Consider the following 16,378-nt stretch of genomic DNA (forward strand, 5'->3'; position numbering starts at 1 on the left):
TTGCTTTAAATAGCCTGACACTTTCCAAAGCTTTGGAGATGCAGGATGCCTTTCCATAGTCCCTTGTGTTGCACTGGGGCCAGGCTCGCTCTCTCTGCCGTGTTTCAACCATCTTTTGTTTTCTTTTCCAGCAGCTGCAGGTGGTTCCTTTATTCGGCGATATGCAGATAGAACTGGCCAGATACATTAAGACCAGTGCTCACTATGAGGAGAACAAATCCAAGTGAGTGCCTGCCATAATGTCTCTCGGCTTCTGTGTGTGTCCTGAGAGCCGTGGGAGCTGCAGCTCTGTGGTGTGCGTGAGGTCTGTGCACGGGTACCCGTGTGTGTCCCTGTGAGGTGTGAGTGCCAGCTCTGTGTGCTCGTGTGTCCCTGTCCCTGCATGGGAAGATGTCCTCACCAGCCCTGAGTGCTTGTGTGTGCAGCCAGCTCCGAACCCACATGTAACCATCCCCCTGGGAGCAGGCAGGGGAGCGGGCATGCCTGTACCTCTGTGCCCACTGGAGAGGGCTGGGAGGGAGCTGGGTGGCCACTAGTGAGGCAGGAGGAAGGAAAGGCATCTGGTGCACGGATCGGGGCAGTGCTGAGTGCTTGTGAGGTGTGTGAGTGCGAGCAGTGTGTCCCTGCTCTGGAGAGATTTTAATCCCCATTTTGCATCTCAAGGACAAAATCCTCCAGAGCATGAACACAGCAGTGGATCTCTGCAGTAGCCAGGGCGTCTCCTCTAGCTCAGGCAGGTTTCATGAAGAAGGACAGCAGGAATGAGGATGGAGCCGAGGGGCTCAGATGAACTGGAAACAACTGGACATGGCACTTAGTGCTGTGGTTTAGTTGACAGGTGGCGATCAGTCAAAGGTTGGACTCGATGATCTTAGAGGTCTTTTCCAACCTAAGTGATTCTGTGATTCCAAATACTGTGCAAGAAGGGCAGAAATGGAGTCTGTGGAGAGCTCAGGAGTAGCATGGCAGTGTAAAGTGCTGCTTCCCAGCCTGGGCTCACAGGCAGTTTGCTGCTCCTGTCAGATGAATTCACAGACGTTGTTTCAGTCACACCAGGCATGTGCAAGGCTCCACTTGTCTTTGTAGCTTTGCATCACGCTGAGGTATTGCTAGAAGAATCGGTGTTAGGTTTGGATATCCTTGGAATGGGAGTTGCAACCGCACATAAGCAAAGCCCGTCTGAGCTGTGTCTGGCTGTAGTGGCTGGTGGCAGCCTGGCTTTCATCAGGCTGTGGCCTTTCATGGGACTGTATTGCATGGAAGTCAGATTTCTCTGGTGTCTGTGAGAAACAGTGAGGCTGGACTGTCTCTTCAGCAGGACAGGAACTAACCTGCAGTCTCATCGCTTCTGTTTGCTTGTCCCCTTCCACCCCGGAGGGTCTGGCTTCTCTGCCCACCAGGAGCAGCCCTCCCTTGCCCCCACAAAGGCAGGTTGAAAAGTGCCGATTAATTGTTCAGGAGAGATTTGAAAATAACATGGCAAAACGTCCTGAACAAAAGGTTTTCAATTCAAATTGAAAAAAAAAAAAAAGACAAAAAAAAATTATTCTGCGTAACGTAAATTTAAAGAATATTTTTTAAAATTCAGAAGAGAAAAATTGTTAAAAATTTTGCAGCTTCTTATCTCGAATCGTTCAGAAAGCACGTTTCAACGAAACATGTGTCAGCAGCATTCCTCATTTTCTCATCTCAAAACCAAGGTAGCTCGCGGGCTGTTTACCTGTTCACGATTTAATGTCTGTCTTGAAATCTGTCTTACCAGGTCTGTGTGCCGTACCTTACTAACCAGTGTTTCTTCCTCACTCACTTTCCCAGCAAATTGCATGGGACTCCCAACACTAATTCTGCCAAGGTGGTTCCATATAATCCCCATTTCTTACTAATATTGTTTTTGTCACTTTCTTTCCCTCCTTGTCTCCATGAAAGTGGAATTAATTGGTGTTTTTCCTGCATGGCGCTTTGTCTCTGCACTGTGGACTAGGTTGTGTGTGGCAGGGAGGGCTGGTGCAGCCCTGGCCATTCCTGCTAACCTGCCGATTGTCCGGTGGGGAGCACAGGACATGGAAACGGGTAAGAGTCGAACGATGGGGCTGTGGGAGGATGGATTTCACCAGGGATGACGTGACCCAGCACCTCCAGGACCTTCTACCACCACAAATTCTGTCAACAAGTGCAGTTACCTGTAGGGATGTGTCTTCATGTCTATGTCCATATCAGAGGCAGGTTTCTCACCTTCCTTTGGTATGGCCAGTCTAGATTGGAGAACATGACTATCTGTCATAAGATGGGCAATTATTTAGGGGGGAAAAAAGCATAATCTGAACTTTTACATTGTATTGACAGAGTAAGACATGAGAATCTTGCTGACAGACATTTGCTTGCACAAACCCTTTTGGTGGAACTGTTCTGGTTCTGTGTCTGGGGCTAATACCTTACAGGGAAAAAGATACTAAATTAATAGACTTGGTTTGTACCATTCCTGTGCCTTTGCAAGAGGAGTGCTACCTTCTTTTAGGAATGTCATTACACTGTTACATGGTACCTGTAGCTCAATGCAAATGAAAATCTAGTTCAGTTAATCATATTCTGCTTGTCATTTATACTCAAAGTTGTTCACTGAGCTTGTAGCATGAGCCAGAACAAAAAACATAGAGTGGGAGAGCTATTCCTGTGCTGGCCCCTTGCAGAGTTTTTCCTTGCAGGAGAAGGCAGCATAACCCAGAGCTGGAGGGATGATCTCTAAAGGGATGATTATCCTTAAGTTTAGCAGAAAGGATGAAAATGGTGCCAAGTCTTTGAATTTCATCCTTCCCTGAAAGCTTGTCCAGTGATGGTCTGGGAAATAGCCATCTCTGCTCTTGGGGGTAGATGAGCCCAACCTTGACAGCAGTCTTCAGGGTGGATGGAGCAGAGATATTCAGGTTGAAAGGTGAGGCAAGTATCCCCATCAGACCACCTCTGGAAGACCCCACACACCAGGGGCCATGAGAGACAACACAGGCTGACATTTGCCCTGAAGGTGGCATGTCTGGAGCATGTTGAAGTGAAGAGAGCAGCTGTCCCTGGGGTGTCTGAGTGCAGCCCTGTGCCCTGTCCTTGACACCCTTGCTTTTCTCCCCAGGTGGACGTGCACTCAGAGCAGCATAAGCCCCCAGTACAACATCTGTGAGCAGATGGTGCAGATCCGAGATGACCACATCCGCTTCATCTCGGAGCTCGCTCGCTACAGCAACAGCGAGGTCAGTCACTCACAGGGTGTAGCCACTGTAATCAGGCTCGTTAGGTGGGCAAGGATGGGAGAGAACAATGTAGCAGGAGTATGGTCTGCCACAGTGAGAGGGACGAAGGAGGTGGATGGAACAAACCACTTCTCCATCCAGCAATAAAAAAGCAAGTTATGAAAGGCTCTTGTAGGTGCAAAATCATGTGCAGTAGAAGATCTCTTGCAACAGCTTCTGCTCCTTGACCACAGATTCATTATAATAAACAGAAAAAAATTGGCAATTAAATGTTTAGTATCAGCCAGATGTCAGAACGCCAATGATTTGCAAATAGGGCTTTTCTATTACACAGAGCTCTCAGGCAGGGCTTTGAGGAAAGTTCACAAGGGCATCTCTGTTCTTTTCATTACTGAGTGCCAGTGCTCTCTCTGATGCCACTGGGACTGCTTTTTTGCAAATGTGTGATCCTCATTAATCTGTGTTTGTTTAATAAATCGTAGTATACTGAGCCTTTTCCTTTTTGGCATTTGTAAGTGCTTATTTGAACTTTTAATCAGTAAAGGACTCTCAAGGATTTCAGTAGTATTAGACCATCTAAAAGGAGTGGGAAAGTGGAATAAGAAGAGTAAGTTATTTGCTCTGAGGTTACAGGTCAGACCCATTTCTCTACAGGAAATAGATTCTGCCTGGGTGAATAGAGTCTTGCCAAGTTATACCCCTTTTCCTGAGGGACAGTATATGCCCTACTCAATTTTAGCCTGATTGTAAGGTCACAGGGAATTAATTTCAGCTGGGATCTGTTGGCTGAGTGAGGCCCCTGCACCAAGTTGCTGAGTCTAACCCTGAGGTGATGTGATGTCCTGCAGGTGGTCACTGGCTCAGGACTGGACAGCCAGAAATCGGATGAAGAGTACAGGGAGCTCTTTGATCTCGCTCTACGGGGGCTGCAGCTGCTGTCCAAGTGGAGTGCCCACGTCATGGAAGTGGTGAGTGTGTAATGTCCTCCTCTGGTGAGCATGGATGTTTTAACATGGCATGTAACAGACTGTGGGAAGGTGAGCTTGCTTTAATGCCACCTAACTAAGCCATTAACAGACACGCTGAGATCAGGCAGCTAATGACCCTGAACACCCCGAGCGTCAAATGGAGAAAGAGCTTGGTCGTCTTACCCTGGACCTGAAAGCTGTAGTGATGTCTAGGGAGTGATTTCCTGTGTGATTTCCTCAAGAGGACACAGGCCCTCTTGAGTCTTTCCAGCCCAGCTTCTCTCTCATTGCAATGTTGACATTGTCTCTTTCCATCTTCTAGTACTCTTGGAAGCTGGTTCATCCCACAGATAAATTCTGTAACAAGGACTGCCCAGGAACAGCTGAAGAGTATGAGAGAGCCACCCGGTACAACTATACCAGTGAAGAGAAGTTTGCCTTTGTGGAGGTAGGTGCCAACTGCACGAGACTCAGAGCCAGCCACTGCTGGTTTCCTGTGCATGTTCCTCAGGCCAGGGGAAGAGGATGGAAGGGTATCTTACTGTACTCTGCCAGTTCCTCATCCCTGTGGCCCATGTTAAAGGATTAAGGGTTCCCACATCCTTTAATTTGGCCCTTAATTTGCCCCTGGCCTGCAGCGGGTTTGTCTTGGCACCGGCTGACATTGGTTCTATTGGACATGGGGGAAGCTTCCAGCAGCTTCTCACGGAAGCCACCCCTGTAGTCCCCTGCTATCAAAAACATGCCACACAAACCCAATGCAGTGGGCTTGCAGAGCAAGATCAGCAGCTATGTTCAGGAGCTGTGCAAACACGAGATCCTCAGCCAGTCCCCAGGACCCATCAGCTCTTGGTCCAGCTCTCTGTAGATGGTGCAAATAGTCCTCTGAGCCTGGCTATGGGAGGCACTCACACCTTCATCTTGCCTTACACAGCCCAGGGTGGTTTGAATATTGCCTTAACTTTTGTGGCTCGCTCCTCTCTACTCTTGGACAAGGAAGTCTGTGCCCTGGTGTGAATGCAGGTCTGTGCAAGCTGCACCCACTGGAGCGTGTGCAGTTTCCTGGGATTGTGTTTTATTAAAGATAGCAAGAGATCAGGAGTGGAAGCAAAGCCTGCCTGGGGACAGGGGTCATTTGGAAGAAACTGATGGTGTAAATCCTCTCCTCAGCTTGTTGTGATCTGTAAAGCAGCTAACACCAAAAAATTAGCTGCCTAATCACTGGACCTATGTAACTTGAGTAGAATTAGTTCAGCCCCTAATTCCCCTAGTGTTGGATTTTTGGACCTCTTCATGCAACGGGAAAATATCAGATACCTCTGGTTTTAATTTTTGCTTCAGGTAATTGCCATGATCAAAGGTCTGCAGGTGCTGATGGGCCGGATGGAGAGTGTCTTTAACCAGGCCATCCGCAACACCATCTACGCGGCCCTGCAGGACTTCGCCCAGGTGACCCTGCGGGAGCCGCTCCGCCAGGCCGTCAGGAAGAAGAAGAACGTCCTGATCAGGTCAGTCCGTCCCTGAATGCAATGCAAAGCCCGTGTGTTTATCTATGGAACACATTTATACTGTATAAGCCTGTGGCCCTGCGTGCACTCAGCAGTAAACAACCAGCCAACGTTCCTGGGCCAGCAGCTCCTCCCGAGGTGACTCCATGGGCATGACTCCATGGGCATGACTCCACCAATAACAACTGTGTATGTCCCCACCTCAGATATTTTAGCTCCCATGTGTGCACAGCAGTGAATATTTTCATCTTGAAGTAAAATCAAGCTTAAGCACTACTTTCCCTCTCCCACCCACTCCAGTGTCCTTCAGGCAATTCGGAAGACGATCTGTGACTGGGAGGGAGGTCGAGAGCCTCCAAATGATCCTTGCCTGAGAGGTGAGAAGGATCCTAAAGGTGGATTTGATATTAAAGTCCCACGACGAGCAGTTGGACCATCAAGCACACAGGTATGTAAATGTCTGAATCTGTGTAGGGAATTAATGGTCTTACAGCCATGTAAGAGTCTTCCCACCCTGTGGATTAGCAGCTGTTTCCATGTCTTTTCCACAGTCTTCATATTATTGCATTAAATGTGGCTTTGGTGCCTAATTTGTTGTATAGTTCCCAAAGCTTCCCTTTTTAGGGCTGTAATTTTATCTAGCTCTGATGGGTAGTTGCTTATGGGTGCAGAGAGTGGTCACCACCTGGGAGAAGCGTTTTTTGTTCCAGAACTCCACAGCTTTGTGTGGTGGTGTCTCATGGAGAGTAGTAACTGCATATCCACCTTCTTCCAAAGCTTTACATGGTGAGGACCATGCTGGAGTCCCTGATAGCAGACAAGAGTGGCTCAAAGAAGACCCTGAGGAGCAGCTTGGATGGGCCGATAGTCTTGGCCATTGAGGAGTTCCATAAGCAGTCCTTCTTCTTCACCCACCTTCTCAACATCAGTGGTGAGATTATGGCAGGGGGAGGCTTGAATCCAACTCTTTCATGCTCAGAAAGGCAAAGGTGGATCAGCTTTGGTCCTCATTGACCTATGCAGAAGATTTTCCTTGTTTTTTCCCAAATATCCTACTTCTGCCTGATTCAGGCATGTTTCTATGTAGTAATCATTGTGTGAACAAGACTGAGTCAGCAACAGCAAATAGCCACATACAGTAGTGTATTTTCTAGGACTGGACTTTTCTTTCTGTCCCAGACAAACTTCTGAGCCCCTGGGCACAGAAGAAATTGGAAGATTTCAGAGATTTTCGGAATGAGAGTAACTCTGAGCCATTGAAGTGTTCCCCCTGAAGCTCTGGGGCAAAAGGGATGGTCCCTTCTTTCTTCTTCCATTACAAAGTGCTCAGACAGCATGGACGTGGTCTGGATTTAAAAGGAGACATCCTAGCAAAATGTTTCCCACCCAAAACCAGTCCAATCTGAGGCTGCAGCAGCTGCCTCCTGTGCAATGTCCTCACTGCTGTCCCATGGGGGTAACGTGGGTGCCCTCCCACGGGGGGATCTCCTCTGCATTTCAGAAGCACTGCAGCAGTGCTGCGACCTGTCCCAGCTCTGGTTCCGGGAATTCTTCTTGGAGCTGACCATGGGCCGACGCATCCAGTTCCCCATCGAAATGTCCATGCCCTGGATCCTCACGGACCATATTCTGGAAACCAAAGAACCCTCCATGATGGAGTAAGAGCTGATGGGCTGTGTTGGGGCTGTGCACGTGCTGGGGCTTGGGATTTTGTTTCAGAAATAGATGTTTCTTGCCTTGCTGTCACATGAATGGTACTGTGTGAACACCTCGTTAGCAGACACAGAGGGGCAGCTTCCTGGCACTGGCACTTATTTATGTGTCATAAATAGCAGCTGGCAACTGCTCTGTTGGGATGTGGGCACAATGTGGTGGTACTGTCACCTGCACAGTCAGACAGTGTGTGTGACCAAAGAGGGGTGGGCCCAGGCTAAGCCACCTAAAACACACTTTTTTTTTTAATGCATAATAAATAAGGAGAGGCATTGCTGTTATGCAAGTGTAATTATGTTCATTATGTCTTCCTGGTTGGTTTTCTGTTGTATGGCCATTGTCAGAGCACTTTGTGTAGTGAGAGCGGGACAAAAGCCTTTTTAAGGGTCGGAAAGAAGCAAGTGTTGATTGAACAAGTCACAGCTCAAACCCAGGTCTGTTGTAGCTACTTCCTGCAGGACCCAAGGAGCGAGAGGGACTATTTGAGGGGCTGGCAGGAATGGCAATGATAGCCATGAAGTCAGGGAAAAAGCATTTTTTGCACTGAACAGGGAACATGCACTGCCTGCCATTTATGCTGATATGCTCCAAAGTTAATTTAAGACGTGGTCTGTCTTCTTCCCCTCAGGTATGTGCTGTACCCCTTGGACCTCTATAATGACAGCGCATACTATGCTTTGACCAAGTTCAAAAAGCAGTTCCTATACGATGAAATTGAAGCTGAAGTAAGTTCTCTTCATCTTTATTGTATAGAAAGAGCTCACTGGGGTCATATTGCCCTGCTTGGCAGCCCCACCCAGCAGTTCAGTGAATTCATTATAGGCACCTTCCGAAAAAAATATCCTGTCAGACTGAGAAGTTTTCAAAAGATCAGCATTTCCAGAGACCTTACAGACTCTCTTGATTAAGGGCTTCAACTTAGCTGTACCCATGGGGGACCATGGAAGCCAAAGGCAGTCAAACACTGGGGACATGGAAGAGTCTGTCTGATGTGCAGAGGGTTATGAAACATCAGAGGAAAATGAGAAATTCCCTGGGAGGGGAAGGATGATGGAGGGTAGGAGACCAGGACCTGTAAGAACATGAAGAAACTGTAAGACGGAAAATAACTGCAATTTTCTGCTTACCTTTAGCATGTGAGAACTGCAGTGTGTTTTTTAGCTAGTGTGACCTTCAATACATGCTTTTCTTAAATGAGAGATCTGTGTTGGGTTGTGTTGATCTAGCATGCATAGGAAGGAGCTGCTCTGTGCTGGTGACACCCTCACCAAGTCTTGTTTTTTTTCTCCCCCAGGTGAATTTGTGCTTTGATCAATTTGTGTACAAGCTGGCAGATCAGATCTTTGCCTATTATAAAGCAATGGCTGGCAGGTAGGAGAACCTGACTGCTGATGGTGACTGATGATATCGCTGCATCCAAATTGCTGTTAAACTGAAAGGTTCCCCTCAGGGAGCAGCCGCTGCAAGTAGACAATAACATAGATCATCCCTGTCCCACGGAGCTGGCTGTCCACGTCAGACCAGTAAATGGGAAAAATGAATTAACAGTGGCAAGGAGACACAGTTAAAAGTGAAAACATAACAATTGGCATCCTGAGTAGCTGTCTGAGTACAGTTTGTGAGAGCAGCAGAAAAGCAAATGGAGACAACATGTCCTTACTTGACTTCTGTTTGTGTACCAGGCAGAGGAGTGGAAGCCTCCTATCTCTACAAAGCAGGAATATGCATTTGTCCTCACTCTAGTAAAGCAGCAGGACTTGTTCTCCCTTGTAGGGAGATAGAACCTTTGTGACATTTCCTTCTTAGCAATTTAAAGAACATGGATGAACTCTAAACTTCTTCTCATGGCCCCAAAGGTGAACCAAGTCTTCTGTGTAACTTTGCAAGGAGTTTTGTCTCTAGGTCACATTTGGCCTTAGAGAAGGAGAGCTCACCATCACCAACCAGATGTTCCCACAGCAGACTGGGGACCACCCCTGTACCTGGCACTAGTGATATTGTTCAGCACATTTTTTTATCTTTTGAAGGTTTTAGCCATAAAACAGAAGCATGGCAGTCCCCAGATAACACCTGCTGCTCTGTGATTTAGGGGTGTAAGCAGAGGTATTAGCGTGTGGAAATTTCTTGGCAGTCGGGGCCAAGATTAAAAGGGCAAAAACAACTCTGGAAAGATCCACAGAGAAGCTGATAGTGTATGTTTCTATTTTCCTGACGGTGCTTCTGTTTTTTTAGTGTTTTATTGGACAAACGTTTCCGGGCTGAATGCAAGAATTACGGGGTGATCATCCCGTACCCACCATCCAACCGCTACGAAACGCTGCTCAAGCAGAGGCACGTCCAGGTACAGTGCAAGCAATAGACTCCGGTACCCATCACTCCTGGTCTATTATCCATTTGGTGACAGTGGGCATCCTGGTGCTGGGCTCAATTGAGGTTGGTTCTGGAATGAGAAGGGTGGGACCCTGTTTCTGACACACCACACTCAAGGCTTGGGGCCTGAGGGGAAAACGAGTTGTGCTCCACATTTCCCTCCTTCTCTCTTAAGTTGACTTTATGTTGCCATTTTCACATTTTAGCAGGCTTGGATGTTTGGTTTTAAGCTGTGTCCGTTAAAAAAGAGATAGAATACCTTTTCCCTATCTGTATATAATATGCAAATCTCTTCTTTTCCCAGTTGCTGGGTAGATCAATTGACCTGAACAGGCTCATTACCCAGCGCATCTCGGCAGCGATGTACAAATCGTTAGACCAGGCCATTAGCCGCTTTGAGAGCGAGGACCTGACATCCATAGTGGTAAGAACTGTTATTGACTGCGAGTATGAACAGAGAGAATAATACACTGCCATGGATACACAGTCAACTGTCTTCTGCTTTGAGTCTCCCTACAGTAGGTTTCAGGCAGCCATGTATCCTACTTTATGCTGCTGAGACTCTACTGTTTCTATTTATGCAGCTTTAATTGCATTATTATCAGACTATTAAGTATCTGCATAAATCATAAGGTGACAGTCAGCAGTTAGACTTTGCAGAGCTATAAGAGAGGCCTGTAACCTGAGTGAAGGAAATCTTGACTTTAATTCCCCATTGGATGAAGGTGGCTGTGACATTGTTTGTGTGTGTACAGGATTTGCTGTCTTTGATATGTTACAGGAGCATCAGAGTCAAGTAGTGTAAAATTATGTTTCCACCTTTGGAGGATTCTGGGGTGAAAACCAGCCAGTGCTCAGTGGGGAACAAATTAATTTTGCTTCCTGTAGATTCACAAGATATGGGACCAAGACCCCCTTGAGCAGAAGTGCAATTGGCCTTGGCCACTGAATTAAATTGATATCTTTAGTTCTGTGTGTGCGTGTGGATATAAAACCATTCCCCTGGCAATTATATCAGCTGCTTCTGTTGTCATCTTGGTAATATGTTGCATTTGCTGCTGCTTTATGTGCTGCAGGAGCTGGAGTGGCTCTTGGAAATAAATCGCCTGACTCACAGGTTGCTGTGCAAGCACATGACCTTGGACAGCTTCGATGCCATGTTCCGGGAGGCCAATCACAACGTCTCCGCGCCCTATGGGCGCATCACCCTCCACGTCTTCTGGGAGCTCAACTTTGACTTCCTACCCAACTACTGCTACAATGGATCCACCAACAGGTGAGGAGGGAAAGCAAGGAAAGGGCCCCCTGGAAACCCTGCTTTTCTTTCTAGAATGTCAGACCTGCCATATAAAATTCATGTGCATTGTGGTGAGATTTCCACTCCCCGTGAGATGCAACAATTACTCTTAGAATGAAGCTGAAGCCCACCATCTCCAGTTGGCCTTGAAGATGATAGTAACAAAGTCAAGCAGCAGTGATTGCAAGTGGCTGAGGGTTGTTTGAGCTCTGGTAGCTGCTCAGATGTGAGTTTCTTGCCTGCCCCAAATGAGAAGAAACTTTGGTAGGTTACACTGATATTTTACACAACCAGTAGATTGGGGCAGGAGTTTGCATTCCAATTCATTTAGTTCAGGTGATGAATTCTAATTAGCCTTCAACTACAGGTCATCCCAGACCATGCCATATCTGCTCTCAGTTAGCCAGGCTCTGACCACTTCCCATCTCCCGTGCCCACCACAGGTTTGTGAGGACAGCGATCCCATTCACGCAGGAGCCCCAGCGGGACAAGCCAGCCAATGTTCAGCCCTATTACCTCTATGGATCCAAGGTCAGTAAATGAGCCACTGCAGCCAGAAGGGGTGGATGCTGGAAATATTTATTTATGAAGAAAGAAATGCAAGAACTAGTTCAATAACAGAATGGTGGGTGCAAATGTGCAGGGTCACACTGTTGTTTGAAACCAAAAGGCCATGCAAGAAGCAGATTCAGTGTGCTGTTGCTATTGCTTTCCCGTATTCTTCCCCGTAACATGCCCATGTTAAGAGATGCCAAAACAGCTCTGTGCTTGGTGTTGGCACTGAGACTGAGTCACATCCATCTAAATGCACAGAGAGGTGAGCACGTTGGTGCTCCAATGCAGTGCTCCTTCCCAAGGAAGGTACCATTTCAGGAATCTCATTTGTAGTTCAAAATAGGAATTACTAAAATACTTGAGTATGCAAATATAAACTACTTAATACTGACAAAAAGCTCTTTTCTCAGGCTGCAATGATTGTTTATACAGGCACTATGAGGGCTTGGGATGTGATACTAGTGGAGGATCACTCAAGTGTGAAACTACTCCAGTGGAGTTTATTTCTTGTGCACATTGATAGATGACTCTGAAGTGAACCTACCTTACTGATGCAGATGAACTAATGACACTACAGTCCGTCAAACCTGGCTGTTCCCAGAGAGCTGACTTGGATTCTTTTTAAAAATTCTCAGCAAATGACAAAAATCTTTCTCCCTGCAACCAATGTCTGTGCCTTGTGTTCTAGCCTGGGACAGACAGCTGCCTTGGATACACAGACAGTTCTCTTGGCAAGAGCTGGGAAAGAGAGGATGAACCAAACCTCTAAGTAGGATCTTGTTTTATTTTGCTCTCATTGAAGGCCATGCTGTGGCAAGATGGCCCTTTTATCATCGCTGTTTTTATAGGAAAAAAAGCAGTGAGGGGAGCTATATGGACTCTCCCTCATGAAACTGGAGCTCCTCATCAGCACAGTGGTCATGGGGACCTCCAGAAGCTCCTCCCTCAGTTCATCATTCAGTGGCTCCTCTGGTGAGCTGCTTCCTTCGACCACTTCTTCAGGGCTGGTGTCGGGATGCTTCAGCCTGGCAGCCTGGTGGCACCGTGCAGACCAGAACTGCAGGCAGCCATAGGCCAGGAGAGCGAGGAAACAGAGGAGCAGCAGGCTGCTCACCATCCACATGGAGGTGGTGGGTTCGTGCTTAGAGCCGCCGAAAACCAGGGGGATTTTGTCCAGAGTGTGGAAGGTGGTGCAGTGGTTGCTGGAGGGGTAAGAGTTTTTGCACGTGATGCAGAGGACATAGATGGTGGATGGCGTGAGTCGGTGGAGGACGAGGGAGCTGAGAGGGTGAGGGACTCGCTCCTCGCGGTGGAAGTTCTGGCGTAAATAGCCGGCAAAGACGCTGTTCCAGTTGGGGCGGTACATGACGTGGTAGTAGTTCTCTGGACAGGGGTTGTTCATGGCCCAGGAGACCGTGGCGCTGGTGTAAGTGATGTTGTGCACTTCGATGTTCATCGTGCCCCTGAAACCAGATGCAGGCACAGGCTGAGTTTCCTGATTTGTGTACAGGCTCAAAAGCCACTGACATCAGTGAAGTCTTTCCACTGGGTTTACTGGCCCTTACATTGGATTCAGGACTATCCTGGCTCACTTAGGTTAAATGCTAGGTCTTGGATGGCTAAAATTACAAAAGATAAATCCTGCTGTTGCCCAGCCTACTATATCACCCTGCTTCATAACAACAGAAAAACCCCAGCTGGGGCATAGGGTATACTTTAGTTAGATTTTTTAAAAAATCTCTCTAACTGGTTGTCTATATCAGAAGCATTTTTTAGCTTTTTTTATTTCCCATGAAATAGAAAGGATGCTTCAAATGGGATTAACATACAGTGATCGTTTAACTAGCTCCAACTTGCCTTGTGAAGCTGCCAATCAATAGATATTTTGATTTTACACCTAATTTTTTTTTTTTTAAAGCTTCATTATGGTTAATCCACTGGTTTAACTTGCTGCTGCATTTTCTGTACATTACTTGTTGCTTAATAGAGTTTCTGTTCCTGCAGCATGTCACACTGTAATATCAGGATCTTAAATGTGACATCTGTAGGTTGGTGACATCTAAAATCAGTGCTTTAAGAGAAATACAAATATATGAAATACAAGAACAAAGCTCTCCCCCAGCAGTAATAAATTACTGTTTAGCAACAGCCACAAATCACTTGAGCACATCACCCCTTTAGATCCCCAAAGTGCTCCCTGAGCCCCGTTCATTCTCTCTCCCAACCATCCAAGCGCTCGGAGCAGCAGCTGCATGCAATAGAGCTGGTTTATTTTTTTCCTTCTTCCTCTGTTCTTTAACAATCCCTAACTTTCCTTTAATTCACTCAGAGAGCAGCTCATTTTAAGAGCTGCTTTGTCCGTTCTCACATGAGGAGGTGAGCAGCACATGTGCCCATCGCTGAGCCCTCCCAGAGCCGCGGGCAGGCACTTACCTCCCTTACCTCCCCGGGTCCGCGGTGGCCGTCGGTGCTGGTGACAGAGCGGCCACTGGCAGGCAGTGCCTTCCCCTCTTCCCACCACTCTCCTCCCTCCTGCCTCTGCTGAATCCCTTCCCCACGCGCTGCCTTGTATTATACCCGTCTGGGGCTCCGTCATCTCTCACCATGGCAACCACTAAGAAAGGATGGGCAGGCATCTTCGAGTGATTTGGGAATGTTATCCTTAAAAGCTTCTGCCTGGGAGAAGTATGTGTTTCTGAGGCAGAAAAAAAAAAAAAGGCAGGTAGTTTTGTTTGCTGGTTTGTTTGGGTTTTCTTTTTTTTCCCCAGCAAGACCATCACTGACCCCCAGCAGGGTCTGGGGTTACAGACACCTTGGCACATTGTATGAAATCTGGGATCCTGGTCTGTGGTACACATTGACTCAGGTCCTTAATTCTGTGATTTCTTGCACATTTAAACTACTGATTTAAGCCAAAGCCAGTGAGCAGATTTTGAACCCTTATGGTGCAGCAACATCCAATAGCTTTTTAATGTTTTCTAAACTGTGCGATGGGAGTAGGAATTGGGTTTTCAAAGACCTCGACCCCCTGATGAACTGTGTGGGATTAAAGACAGGCTCTTCTTGGAATGTCCCTGACTTACAGACAACTAGGGGATGTCCCCTGTAAGTCTGGTGAGAGGGCAGGAGGGAGAGGCAATGCCAGTCCCAGTGGTGTTCAGGAGAGCAGCTCGAGTCTGTGGCCAGGAGGGGACAAATGCGTCACCAGGCCTGATAAGGAGAGGCTCTGAACAAGTATCTCACTGCTCTCCAAAGCCAAAATGTGCTTGAGAGGAACTTTCCCAGAAGAAGTGTTGGTTCTGGGTCTGGAGTTACTCATGTCATTCCTGGAAAGGTGTTTGCAACTTTTCAAAGATCTTCTAGATACCAACAGTGACGAGGTAATGGAAACTGCATCAGGAGGGGCTATTACAGGCTAGGGAGTATGTGACCCTTGCTTTTGATTGACATTTCACAGTTCTGGATGGTTTTGTCTTCCAAGATCTGTATTCCACTTTGTCTCTGTGAGAGCAGCTGAGCTGCATCTGCCAACGAGCTGAAAACTGGGAACAGAGATGAAAATAATTATGGGCAGGGATGGAAATGAAAGTGCTCCCAGGTGCTTCCTGCCTTTGGTTCGGTCCTGCTTATGAGAGCAGGGTGACAGGCACCTCTTAGCTGGCTCCATGCTGTGAGTAAATTACATCTTTGCCTGCAGGGAGAGAGCTGAGGATACAAATCCCAGCTTCAGAAAGGTAAATTACAGAAAGTGGTAGCATTTTCATGGGACAGCCACTTTCTTAAGGCATTTAGGTGGCTGAGTTTATCAGTGTTCACAGCTGCTTTGAAAGTAAATTTCAGTTGTTCACAAATAAGATGCATTAGCAGGAAGAGGGGAAACCAAGGAGAATGGGAATAGCTGGATTAGCCAGCAAGGGGTCCTGCTGACCTTTCTGCACACTGTGATTGATACTGCTTGCTAAGGGAAGTGCAGCAAAGCTTTCAGTGATGTTGGGATTACCTGCTCCCAAAATCAGGCTTGCACCAGTGATGAACTTGAAATTCTCATTTCCCAGGATGAGAAGATGCCAAAACCATGCCAGTGCCAGGACTGCTCCAGCACTGATGTTTCCCATATCTGCAGGTGGACCCAGCTGTGGGCCTGCCTAGGACCTCTCACTCCTCATCATAGGATGCAAACCATGGGCATGCTCCAGTGGCCAGCAGAAACTGAGCCGTTATCTGTCATTCAGCCACTTATAAAACACAGCAGGTTGTAAAGTCTCCAACAAAGAAGCTGCAAAATTACCATCAACCCACTATTTACTGCTCACTAACCACTTCTTCGCTCTGTAAATGCTTTAGATTGGGCTTCATTTATGTATTTTCATGAGTGCATATGTTTTTCTTGGCACTGCTGGATGCAGGGTTGCGCCAGAATCACTGGACATCCCTGTTTCCCTTTCCCTGGTTGAATTTGCTCCCCTTTTTTTAAAAAGTGTGCAGGCAGATGGAACCTGTGCATCCTGCTGCTGCTTGTAAAAATAGTCACGGTATGTGAACAGGATGGAGCCACTCTATTTTCTGCTGCCATGTCTGCAACAACAGCCCAAAGGTGTGAAGGAGCTGTGGTTGCTGCAGGAGATCTTGGTGGTGGGGGCTGCTGATCCCTTCCAAGCGACCTCCTGGGCTGTGTTACCCAGCTTGTTGCAATCAATATCAGTGTATACAGTCCTGAAAATCAGTATT

General features: G+C 47.2%; 2 protein-coding genes across 6 annotated transcripts in view; one reads left to right on the forward strand and one right to left on the reverse strand.

The window, feature by feature from the left end:
• The window catches only part of CYFIP2 (cytoplasmic FMR1 interacting protein 2), a 50,255-nt gene that overhangs the window by 18,728 nt on the left and 15,149 nt on the right, over positions 1-16,378 (forward strand). For 3 of the 4 annotated variants that reach the window (XM_027718560.2, XM_027718556.2, XM_027718557.2), the window contains 14 exons: positions 132-223; positions 3,122-3,239; positions 4,088-4,207; positions 4,530-4,655; positions 5,549-5,715; positions 6,016-6,163; positions 6,493-6,646; positions 7,217-7,373; positions 8,057-8,153; positions 8,723-8,799; positions 9,661-9,769; positions 10,103-10,222; positions 10,875-11,074; positions 11,539-11,626. In XM_027718560.2, coding sequence (XP_027574361.1) covers positions 132-223; positions 3,122-3,239; positions 4,088-4,207; positions 4,530-4,655; positions 5,549-5,715; positions 6,016-6,163; positions 6,493-6,646; positions 7,217-7,373; positions 8,057-8,153; positions 8,723-8,799; positions 9,661-9,769; positions 10,103-10,222; positions 10,875-11,074; positions 11,539-11,626 — 1,773 coding nt within the window. The remainder of the gene's footprint in view (positions 1-131; positions 224-3,121; positions 3,240-4,087; positions 4,208-4,529; positions 4,656-5,548; positions 5,716-6,015; positions 6,164-6,492; positions 6,647-7,216; positions 7,374-8,056; positions 8,154-8,722; positions 8,800-9,660; positions 9,770-10,102; positions 10,223-10,874; positions 11,075-11,538; positions 11,627-16,378) is intronic. The other variant, XM_027718559.2, reaches the window with a different exon arrangement.
• Positions 11,658-14,188, reverse strand: FNDC9 (fibronectin type III domain containing 9). Of its 2 annotated transcripts, none has more exons than XM_027718561.2 (2): positions 14,084-14,188; positions 11,658-13,113 (listed from the first exon to the last, which is right to left on the reverse strand). In XM_027718561.2, the coding sequence occupies exon 2, from the start codon at positions 13,104-13,106 to the stop codon at positions 12,444-12,446; it is 663 nt and encodes a 220-aa protein (XP_027574362.2). In that variant the 5' UTR covers positions 13,107-13,113; positions 14,084-14,188; the 3' UTR covers positions 11,658-12,443. The 2 variants fall into 2 exon arrangements, with proteins under 2 accessions (XP_027574362.2, XP_027574363.2); XM_027718562.2 differs by having other exon boundaries at positions 14,093-14,173.

This window comes from Pipra filicauda, unplaced genomic scaffold (assembly GCF_003945595.2).
Source record: "Pipra filicauda isolate LSUMZ 115617 unplaced genomic scaffold, ASM394559v2 scaffold3_size10097308_pilon, whole genome shotgun sequence".
Taxonomy (NCBI): Eukaryota; Metazoa; Chordata; class Aves; order Passeriformes; family Pipridae; genus Pipra; species Pipra filicauda.

Excerpts from the sequence above, each read along its gene's own strand:
- FNDC9 (XM_027718561.2), bottom strand. The coding sequence starts at position 13,106 with ATGAACATCGAAGTGCACAACATCACTTACACCAGCGCCACGGTCTCC.